Raw genomic sequence first — 12,361 nt, 5'->3', positions numbered from 1 at the left:
TGCACCTTCCACCGACCACTGGCGACAACATCGATGTACTGTGGAGACCTCACGCCCCACGTGTTGAGCAATTCGGCGGTACGTCCACCCGGCCTCCCGCATGCCCACTATACGCCCTCGCTCAAAGTCCGTCAACTGCACATACGGTTCACGTCCACGCTGTTGCGGCATGCTACCAGTGTTAAAGACTGCGATGGAGCTCCGTATGCCACGGCAAACTGGCTGACACTGACGGCGGCGGTGCACAAATGATGCGCAGCTAGCGCCATTCGACGGCCAACACCGCGGTTCCTGGTGTGTCCGCTGTGCCGTGCGTGTGATCATTGCTTGTATAGCCCTCTCGCAGTGTCCGGAGCAAGTATGGTGGGTCTGACACACCGGTGTCAATGTGTTTTTTTTTCCATTTCCAGGAGTGTATTATTTGTGTATTATTCGTAATGAATCTTCTTATGCTTGGAGAAATACAAGATAAGTAAATCTTGTATTGTGCTAACTTGTTCTCTAATTATTTCAGCTTCTGCCAAGCTTTCCTACAACGACATTTGCCGCTTCATTCTGTAGCCCACCCCTCCTTACTGTTGGATACGAACTCGTATGCAGCAAATTCATCCATGAACTGTTTCGTAATAAAAATCGTTATTAGGATCACTATAACTTTTTTAAAGCTTACAACAACCCAACGGTGAATATTCCTAATTTGCAAACTGCATGTACAATTGACAGAACAAAACTCATTGAAATCCTCATGGGTGTACTGCTGTGTCATCTTATGAAATACTGATTTGTTAAGATACTAAAATGTTCACACTCTCAGAAAGAACGCTGCATCTCACAGAAACGTCGAATATTGTAGATTGTAGCATTTTGACATTTTATAACATGACCAGGTTTCAGATTTTTAGGTTAGCATATTTTATCTAGGGGTAAATGAAGCTTTTCGAAAGGTACCACAGTGTGAAATTTTGCCTCTAGTTACGCAAAGAAAAGTTTTTTTCATACCCCCTTTTCCTTTTTTTGGGACCTTTATCCCTTTTCTCCTCGACCAACCACGTCCACATTACCCTTTATCTCTTTTTTCATTTTACTGTAGCTTTTCAGTAATCTTCTCGAGCGCATTTTATTATGTACAAGAGAAATGACTTCCGGGTTTAATTCCAGTTTTTTTTTTTTTGGTCATCAGTCTACTGACTGGTTTGATGCGGCCCGCCACGAATTCCTTTCTTGTGCTAACTTCTTCCTCTCAGAGTAGCACTTACAACCTACGTCCTCAATTATTTGCTTGACGTATTCCAATCTCTGTCTTCCTCTACAGTTTTTGCCCTCTACAGCTCCCTCTAGTACCATGGAAGTCATTCCCTCATGTCTTAGCAGATGTCCTATCATCCTGTCCCTTCTCCTTATCAGTGTTTTCCACATATTCCTTTCCTCTCCGATTCTGCGTAGAACCTCGTCATTCCTTACCTTATCAGTCCACCTAATTTTCAACATATAGTCCTACATTTACTGAAAGAGGTAGGATTACTATTCGCATGTTCACTGCAAGCTGAAGAGACGTTAACTGAGTATTTTATCTCAAGATTTTAAACATGACTGCAACAGCAGCTGCTGAAATTCTTCACGATAAAGGATGACAGCCAAAAACAGTTGCAGGATAAAATTTTTTTATAAGATAAGAAGACTTTTACAGAAACAATGCGGTTACAGAGTTGCATTTTCCGTAAATAATAGCCTGAAACAAAGAGTAATTCATACCATTGGAGCACGGGAAGAACTCGGCACTAAGTTCGGTGTACACAAAATTACTTGTAACGACTGCCCAAACTATTAAATTGGACAGACAGGTAGACCCATTAAAGTTAGGTATAAAGAACACATGTTAGGTAAAAATGGGGAAAACGTACATAATTCCACGTTTGCCGAACATCTATGGCTCTTACAGCACACGCCACGTGAACTGGACGACGTAGAGTTGCTTCATGAAGCTAATAAAGGTTACAAACTGGACTTGCTCGAAGAATTAGAGATTTTCAAGCATCTGTCTCTAAAAGACGGTTTTGTTCTTAATGAACAGGTGCAGCTTAGAAACAAAATTTTTTTAGACAGTTTCAAACCCCTCCTTGCCTTAATGTAATATAGTCTGGCTGACTAGAAGGTAGTTTTCTTGCTTGTTGATGCCGGTGAAATGCGCTTTTCCTGTCTTGTTGGGATTTTACGTATCTATTTTTGATGTTTGTTGTTTGTGATTTTTGATGTGTATGTGTGGTTAATTGACTAGTATGTTTTTATTCACAACGACAGATGGTTTCGTTTTATTATAACATTTTGGTTGTTTTCGCTAGTATGTATTTCACCGCCTACTTTACGCGAGTTTCTCGCGCATTACACTAGTGCCCTCTCTCGTTAGATGTTACATAGTGCAAGCTTTATCTGTTTGACACTAGGACACAGATAAATTGTTTCTATATTTTCTATTTTACATAAATGTTTTTAAATGGTCTGATATGTTTCATTTATTAAGACAGAAAGTTTGAATTAACACAACTTTTAATAATTTTTGGTGCGCTTATGTATGTATTTATGGATTTTAATATGCGCGAGTGTCTGGCACATACAAGTGCCCTCTCTCGGCGAAACTATCTGCCATAGTGCTTTCACACTCTTGTCTCGATAGTTCATAGGCGAAGTAATGGTGCTAAACTGTTCGCTTTGACCCTGTGCCCATAGTCATGTACAAATGGAGAAGATGTCTTAATTATTGACGACGCCTTTGGCACAATTGTTTTATTAATCTCCATTGCATGATGTAATTTTAGTAAGTAACTAAATATTTTATGCCTGTATTACTCTGGTAATTTCACTATTACTTGAGCTTTTGTGTTTCTCACTTCCAATGCTAAGGCTTTTCTAATGAAAGTGTCTTCCTGTTCAGGATTTTTTTTATTTCTGATGAAGGTATATTTATATGTATCGAAACCTTGGTCAAGAATTTTAATAAATTTTTATCCTGCAACTGTTTTTGGCTGTCATCCTTTATCGTGAGAATTTTATATTGATTAGAAATTCCACAAACTGGAATTCGTGCTATAGACGAATTCCAGTTTATGGAATTTCTAATCAATATAAAATTCTCAGTTAACGTCTCTTCAGCTTGCAGTGAACATGCGAATAGTAATCCTACCTCTTTCTGTAAATGTAGGACTGTATGTACGACAAATCCTGTTTCTCTCATTTTACCGCTATAAATAGTTTGCACCAATGCTAATGAAAATAAGTGCATTTCATTACATATCTTTAAATTTCCCCAGAACCGGTAGCCTGTTGTTAGTGAACGTGAGTTCCTTGCTAAACGAAAGCATTACTAAAGTTTATCGTGCCGACGATGTCCACAGTCTGACTTTTTTTCTATTTCCATAGAAACTGATGGGACTGTTTGTGATGTACGCGATTCAGGAATTTTGTTATATGAAAAACACCAGCGAGATCACGTCAAACAACACATTTCCTGTTCTAAACATCAAAAGAACGAAACTCTTCAAACAAATCACGGCCCTCCGTGGCGAAATACACTTGAACAGTGTTCTTCAAAAAGCCAAAATTTTAGGAAATTCAACATTGACTTGCATGCAGCTCCTAGATAAGCAGAAATTCAACTCAGTAAGGTGTACTATTAAGCCTTCAAGGGATTTCTTTAAAAAAAATACAGAACAACATCAATGCCTGACGAGAGTACTTTAAGGGAAAATCTAAATGGAGCCTGTTCATAAAAAATCCACATAAAGAATCAAGGAGAAAGAGTTTGAGTGTGATGTAGAAACCTTTGTGGATGAAACCATAGACTCAGTGGAATGATACGTTTTGAACATTCTAGTTTTTACCTGAGCAACAGAGAAAGTTTCTCTCAAGTTGTTAAAAATGTATGGGTTGTAGGACGCCAATGCCAGTACAGTAATCGAGTTTGAAAAAGTCCTTCTGGTAGCTATGGATCAGACTGAATACATATTTTCGTATGTTAACCAAATGAAACCTTTGTCCCCCAAATTGAAACGTGTGCCACGCTTGTTCTGCGCCGTTCACAGGCTTTCTGAATCCCTAAGGAACGAAAAGGACATCGGAAACCAATTCGTCTCTACCCTGAAGAAGATTCGACTGAAGACTCCGAGTCGTCGAAATCACTGGCCTGCCCATTCGAAATATCCTGACCATTACTCGCTGTGGATCTTGAATTACGTGTGCCACTATGTTTTGTGAGAATTATAACAAGATTGAAGTGTTTTTGCTTTTTTTGGAGCCAACCGACGCAAGTGCAATTTCCAAGGCAGAGCAGCTTCTGCTAGCGGAGAAAATACACAATTTTGCAGACGCAACTATTTTGTGTCCTCGCTTACAAGTAACTGATTGCAGTTATTAAACCATTAGAGGTGAGCCGTGTGACTGGTTGCTATTTATCAATTCGGCTTCATACTATCTTTCTGTCGCACGCTTTGATGGGTCTGCAGCACCTTTTGTCGGCCTTTTCTCGCAGCACGGAGGGGGCTCGTAACCAGCAAGGGTCGTCGCCTTCTTTCTGGTCCCGCCTGGTGTTTACCTTCCCGTCTGCTCTGCGACGGGAAGGCAGCAGCGCAATTAGCTGTTCGGTTTGTCATCAGTGGGCCGAGCCACACGTGGGGCAGGTGCGGCGCTTCCCTGTGTTTTCAGTGAGGCGATTAGAGTAACCTGCTGGAAGGAGATATTTTCGGCTCCCTGGGAATTACTGGACACGGGTTCTGTCCAGTGAGTGCAGATGTACCCCTGCATCTGTCCGGTACTTCCAACCGTGGGGGAAGCGACAGCGCCTCGGTATTTTGTCGAAGAGTTTGGCCACACTTTGGTGGTGGTCACCTCTTCAGTCGCTTGGTTATTGTGATGCCTTGTTGTATAATTGGCTGATTCGCGGAGATTAATTTTTTGTAGATATCATTTCAATATCTTTTAAATTGTTTGTATGAATGCCCTAAATTATTGTATAATTAGTTATTGTCGTTTAAAATGAGATTTGGTCTTACTATCATCGCAATTTGGGAGTAACGTTTCATCGCTGCCAACGTTAATTATTTTGGAACTGAAATTAAACTTTTAATACTGGTGATATTTAATATTTGTGCTTCTATGTTGTTTTATTTACTGCTTTAAATGAGAACTTCTTGTCTTAACTGTAATCCCCATTTGGGCATATAATGTTATTGCTGTCAGAATCAATTACTGTAACAAAAGTTCATTTTAAATTTTCAGTCCTTTCAATTTATAGTCTGATTGACAATTCATGATCATTAAAATTAAAGCCATTTTGGACGCAAGATTATTGCAATCTGAGTTAACGGCTTTGTTAGAATTCTGAACTTCAGTGTGCCATTCTTTGTTTGTGATCATTGTCACCATTCCGGATGAACAGGATTGACTTATATAATGTCTGTATTGCAACTCAGTAATCAGTTGGAACTTGAGTGCTTGTAGTTCATCTACTAGTTTGGATAGAGTTAACTATTCATAACTGAATGGCCTGCGGGAATAATTCTTGACCTTACAATAATGTCTGATGGAAACATTATTTATGTCAGACTGTGTGTGTGACTGTGAATGTGCTGCCCTTGTAGGTTTACCTCTCAACCCTCGATTCCACAGCCACGTGTGCTACTCATTGCGTTGCCCTTTTTTATTATTTAATTTAAAATGACGTATATCTAGGAGAACAAGTTCTTGAGAAGGAAAAACAATGGGATGGTAGAAGTATAACAGATTCATTTCTGCTCATTTGATGCAGCTCTTCTAGTTAATGTATTTTCGTTTTCTGTACAAATCTCTCCATCGCTTTACGATTCCTCCGGCCTACATCCGTTTGAAGCTGCTTACTGTATTCAAGACTTGGTCTCCCTCTACAATTTTTGTGTCCATCCACTCCCTCCGTTACTAAATTAAATATTCTTTCATACCTCAGGATGTGTTTTATCATCTTATTTCTTCTTTTAGTCAAGTAGTGGCATAAACCTCTTTTTTGCCAATTCTATGCATAACTTGTTCATTAGTTACATCAGATCTAACCATCTAATCAATCTGTTCTTTGTTTCTGGACCTACCATAAACAATACACAAAATCTTTCCGATTCCGTCCTTGAACATAAAAGTTAAAAATGACAAACATTGCCTTACAATTTTTTGGCGTGTTTACACAATGGTCTTAGTTTTTTACTTTCGTGACATCTGAATTTTTTGTCAGTTAACTGGATCACGTGATGACATTCTTACTATCGAAACTTCGAGAAACAGTCCTCCACCTGCATCTCTGAACAGCATGTGATGATGGAGGGATTAATAACTATGAAGTTAAATCCTTTAAAAGCACGTGCATCATTATCATCACCAGCATCGTCATCACAGAATACTTCTGGAATATCACATTTCAAAAACTTTTGATACCTTTATTTTTTGTACTAATTATGTCCACATTTCATTTTCATTTAATAGTACATTTCAAACAAATACTTTCAATTAAGAGTTCCCAACCCTAAATTTATGTTTGCTGTTAAAATATTTTCCTTTTCCAGAGAAGCTTTACTTGCGATTAGAAGTGTACATTTTATAGCCTTTTCATTTCTGCTACTCAGTTATTTTGCAGTCCAAATAGCAAAACTGATCTGATTCCCCAAGTATTACTTGACTTAATTCGACTACAATACGCTATGCTTGTTTCATTTTGTCGCTGCTCATGTTGTAACCTCTTTCCAGTACACTACTCAACTACTCAGTCTGATCAGCTATTCTTTAGCGTGGTTTGACGTCGATGAGAGAATTATACCACTAGCACACCTTAGAGTTTTTCTTTTTCTCCCTAAACCTTCAATCTTTTCTAAATTTCTCTCTTGACTGCTTAACTGTTTGCGCAGTGCACAGATCGAATAACACTGGGTAAAGTCTACAAATCTGTTTCAATTCCTTTATAACACAGTCTCCCTTTCATGTCATACGAAATGGTGAACTGCAATTGATTCCTGTACGTGTTGTAAATAATTTTAAACTCCTGTTTCTTTTCCCAGATATTTGAAAGAGTGTATTCAAGTGTATTCACGCTATAGATCGATCAACTCTCTGAATTATGGGACTATGATAACTATTTTTAAGCACCGTCAGACTTTGTGCATATATTTTTGCACTTGGTATACCATTCCCGTCATACATTCCGGAAAATTTAGTGAAGTTTGTGGCAGGATGAAGTGAAAATTAAAACAGTTCTTCTTTTGTTTAAAGCTGTTTATTCGAAGAAGGAAGAGAGTGAAAGGTCAGAGCAAGTGTGTTTTCATATCGAAGTCCGTGTTCAGCGGTAGTAGTAGGGGTAGCCGACGGCAGCGTAAGGGTAGGCGGAGTAGGCGCTGACGGCGGGGTAGCCGAAGGCGCTGTAGGCGTAGGGGGCGGCGTAGGCGTAGTAGGCCTCGGCGCCCTTCAGGGTCTCCTTGGCCTTCTCCTGGGCGAACACGGCCGCCACCAGCAGCACTACGAGGAAAGAGCAGACCTGCGAACAGATGTACACCGTATTAAGTCCAAGATGAAGGTAATTAATAGTAAAAACAGGTTAATATTTACACAAAGTCAAAATTGAGAAAAACAGTGTAGTGGAAGAAGTGAAACACGTTTTCTTTCTAGAAAGCATATCCGATGAATAAAGCAAGGAAACATCGGAAAGGAAGATACAGTTTAACGTCACGTCGACATCAAGGTCATTAGAGACAGAGCACATGCTCGGATTGTGTCAAGGATGGGAAGGAAATCTGGCATGCCTTTTCAAAGGAACCATCCCATCATTTGCCTCGAGCGATGAAGCGAAATCAAGGAAAACCTAAATCTGGACAACTGGATGTGAATTTGAACCTTCGCCCTACCAAACTACTGCGCTACCTCGCTCGGTGAAGGCATCAGAGTTAGAGCGTTGCAGTTGTAGAAAATCTTTAAAACTAAACTCCGTCTGAACAGGCTTCGGAAGGTCCGACGGTACCGATCGACCGCCCTGTTATCCTCAGCCTACAGGCGTCACTGGATGCGGATATGGAGGGGTATGTGATCAGTACACAGCCATCCCACTTGTTGTTAGTTTACGAGATCTGAGTAGCAACTTCTCAGTCAAGTAGTTCCTCGATTGACCTCACAAGGGCTGAGTGTGAACCCTGGTCGCCAACAGCGCTCGGCATATCGGGCAGTCACTCATCCAAGTGCTAGTCGATAGCGCTGAACTTTGTTGATCTGACGGGACCGGTGTTACCACCGTGGCAAGGACGTTGGCGTAGAAAATTTTAACCAATGAAAAATTTCTGCTGATATCAGAGACTATTTTGGAAAAGAAGAGGAAAGTGAATTTCTAGAGCAAAGAACTGTACGGAAGTAAATGAGGACAACTGGAAATCCAGCGAAGAAAAGTTGGAAGCGGATGAGATACGAATGTCAATGTCGTATGGCATTGTTGGTTGGGATATCCCTGTAGTATCTGTATGTAAGAAAGGCGTCTTTCCTCGGTGCATGTTGGCCATTTAGCTTGCGGGTTTGTGCGAGTTTTGTCGTACACGTATTTGTGGAGTGTAGGTAAGTGTAATGGATGTGTGTGTAGTGTAGAGGTATTTTTGTGTTGTATGGTGACGATAAGAGAAGGGAGACGATGAACCACTCGGTGCCAGCACATAGCTTGCTTCTCTCGAATAGCAGCAAGGGAGCTGCTTAGCTTAACATACCCATCCGATGGATGGATCAACATCAACAGTGTCACTTGCCCTCAGTCCACGAGACTCTGTGGAGAGGTGTGGTATTTAATCCATGACATCGTCAAAAAGACTGGTGGTCAGAAACTTTAGGCTACCACCTACCCTCATGTTGCCGGCCAAATAGTGGCAGTGAAAATTCCGTCCAACAGCAGTATTTGCATCAGGTTACCTACGAGTCGAGTACCTCCACGGCTATGTAGGAGGTGCCTATGAGATATGGTGCTATCGAAGAATGTTGGCAATTAAGTGGACAGATACCGTACGAAATCGAGAAATAATAAAAGGAGCAGGTGACGAAAGAAGGAGGGACAGATTTGTGGGACATCTGCTGTGGTATCTCAGAATGGTAAACTTGACACTGTCGGAAGAAGTGGAAACGGGACAGGCGCAGTGTGCTGCCTATGAGTTATTATGTAAAGTTGGAGAGCTTCAAACCAGTCACTACACTGATGACTCAAAAAAGAATCTTTCTAGTCATGACTGGCTCATAGGCAGCACACCACGCCTGGTACACGCGGCGCTCGGGGCCACAGCACAGCTACGATACCTGAAGATGGGCTTATAACAGTTCTAAACCGGTCAGGTGAAAATAAAGAAATTTACAACTGAAGCAGTATTTTCAAGCGCTGCTAGATTTTTAAAAAAATTGTGGTGTAGTAGTTATGTAAAGTTGGAGAGATTAGCTCGAAGTAGGAGAAGATGAATTACTAGATTGATGACTCAAGAAAGAATCTTTCTAGTCATAACTGTAACTAAAGTGATCAGATTTTCATATTATCAATGATGGATGGAAGATCGTAGTTGTTAAACATAATATTAAAATGTAGGTTCAAGTACTTTTCACAATGTAAATACGCTAGGAGTGACGCGTTTCGAAGGAGCAAGCCTTCATCATCAGAATTATTCTGAAACAATCATTTAAAAGCGTTTGCAGTAATTATGTAAATAAAATTATTGAAAATTTGTGGACACTTCCCTTGTAACCACGTCTTCCTAAAATGTGCTTCAATATCGTTCATCCAGGCGGTAAAATGAAATACGTCGGCTCCTCTCCAGTAATGCGAAGATGTTTGTCACGCTTATTATAGGTAGCTTTACTAGTGATATCGATATCTAATCAACACACACCTCAGGACACTGTACAATGTATGGTAACAGTTACTGCTAGTCACTTACTTTCCTGTCTCGCTCACAAATGGAGCTTGGAGAAAATGATTGCCTTTTTGCCACTATTCGAGCAGTAATCACTCTTATTTTGTGCTTACGTGATATCAGTACTGGAGGTTGTAGAACTGTTCTGCAGTACATCGCAAATTCTGATTCTCGAAGCTTCCTAAATAGCGTTTAGGGACAAGATCATCTTCCTCCCTTCAAGAAATGCCATCTAAGCTAACGGAGCGTTTCCTTAATATTATCCTTCTAATACAGCCGACCGGTAACGAATCTAGCACCTAGCCTCGGAATTGCTTCGATTTGTGCCTTTTATCCGACCTGGTGGGGATCCCAGACATTCGAGCAGTACTGAATAACGGGTCACACAAGTACCTGTACGCTGCGTTCCGCTTCAGAAATATATCTAAGAGAGCGTATTTTTTAACTTTGAATAGTGTGAGCCGGCCGGTGTGGCCGTGCGGTTCTAGGCGCTTCAGTCTGGAACCGCGTGACCGCTACGGTCGCCGGTTCGAATCCTGCCTCGGGCATGGATGTGTGTGATGTCCTTAGGTTAGTTAGATCTAAGTAGTTCTAAGTTCTCGGGGACTGATGACCACAGATGTTAAGTCCCATAGTGCTCACAGCCACTTGAACCAATTGAATAGTGTGACATGACTTGTGTCAGCTATTCTAAATCAGCAGTTTGAATAACAAACCACAGAAAACGACATGTTTTGCTCGCAGAGCCAGAACTACTGAACTTTCACATGCATGTTCCAATGCCTCAGTGCAACATTCTGACCTCCTAGCTTCGGATAGGGACTGAGGAAACTGCGAAGTTGAAGCGTCTTTATGACATTCCAAACATTCATTTTACAGGTATTGTTCTATTTCTCAGTTAATGTTACCGAATTATTTGTATGCAAAACTCGTGCAGTATGTTTTATTAGTTTATTCACAATCTAAGCGTTATTATTAGAATCTATTCTCATACATCAAAACGAAACTGAATTAAGTACAATATTTAAATGAAAGGCACATTTTAGAGGGAGCCTGTTGGTTGGAGGATAATGTGGTTGGAATAAGTTGTGGTCTGTTGGAAGAGCCATTGTGAAGTTCGCTTGGAGAAATTTAGGGAAATCACGAGAAATCTAAGTGGGAATGAACCTACAGCAATCTGAACTGCACTTCAGCTAAGTAGGATACTAGTATTTTAACCATTGTAGCACATAGCTTGGTTCGCTGTTAACATATGTGGCTTAAGAAACGGAATTGAAGCACTTTGATGCATTCTTTTAGTAAAAGCATTTGCGGTATCATAGCGTGGCAGGAGTGTGCAGTATTACGATATAAACGTAAAAGCTTCAACCTCTGGATAAATATTCAACTTCTTGGGTAAGAGACTTCTAGCATGGCCCTTCTCTAATGACCTCACTAGGCTCTTCCCCCTCCTCCTCCTCTAGCGTGGCACAAGAAGGCAAACGCTTGAGGGGACGAACAGTCCCAGAGCAGCGGATAAGGTATCTAAATGGAGAGAGTGTGCAGTACTTACGAAAGCCTTCATGGTGTCTGATTGAGCTCGGCTGGATACCGTGATGCAGGTCCGGCGCGCGCCGTCCTTTATATACCGGGAGGTGGTCCTCAGCCGTTCGACCTTGGACCGGCCACCACGCCCGGCCATGCGGACGATGGACCCCCTGTGGTATCCGCCGATGCCCGCAACAAGGACAACCGCCACCGCCTCCTTCACAGTCGCCTCTACAGAACACGCTGTCATCCACTGGCGAGCAGGTCTTCTGTCCCCATGCTTGGTCACAGGGGCTTCGTTGCTTCCCAAAATCTTACAAATATTACTGCTGAAGTGAAGTCAGTGCATCAAGATCTTTGATCTTCCTTTCAGAGTACTGATACAGCAGCTCCATACTTAGCACTCATATAGAACCACTCGTTCGACGAATGATCCGTACCCGAAGCCTGAAGAGTTGCATAGATCACATCAATACTCAAGAAAGGAAATAGGAGTAATGCGCTGAATTACTGAACCATATCATTGACGTCGATTTATAGTAGGATATTGGAACATATATTGTGTTCGAATATTATAAACTACCTCGAAGCAAACGTTCTATTGACACACAGTCAGCATGGATCCAGAAAATATCGTTCTTGTGAAATGCAACTAGTTCTTTATTCACACGAAATAATGAGTGCTATCGACAAGCGATCTGAAATTAACTCCATATTTCTACTTTTCCAGAAGGGTTTTGGCACCGTTTTTCACAAGAGACTTCCAATCACGTTGAATGACTATAAAGTATCATCCAAGTTGTGCGGTTGGATTTGTAATTTCTTGTCAGAAAGGTCGCAGTTCGCGGTAATTGACGGAAAGTCACTGGGCAAAACAGAAGTGTTAAAGGTGTTCTCTTTCTTTT

At 41.0% G+C, this 12,361-nt stretch overlaps 1 protein-coding gene across 1 annotated transcript in view; it reads right to left on the bottom strand.

Annotated features, from left to right (window-relative positions):
• LOC126252660 (uncharacterized) overlaps positions 1-11,706 on the bottom strand; it is a 101,506-nt gene extending 89,800 nt beyond the window's left edge. The window contains exon 1 of the mRNA XM_049953563.1: positions 11,482-11,706. Within this exon, the coding sequence (XP_049809520.1) occupies positions 11,482-11,706 (225 nt within the window). The remainder of the gene's footprint in view (positions 1-11,481) is intronic.
• Positions 11,707-12,361: the final 655 nt, after the last annotated feature.

This window comes from Schistocerca nitens, chromosome 4, assembly GCF_023898315.1.
Source record: "Schistocerca nitens isolate TAMUIC-IGC-003100 chromosome 4, iqSchNite1.1, whole genome shotgun sequence".
Classification (NCBI taxonomy): Eukaryota; Metazoa; Arthropoda; class Insecta; order Orthoptera; family Acrididae; genus Schistocerca; species Schistocerca nitens.
This window is presented reverse-complemented; position numbering and strand designations above follow the sequence as displayed.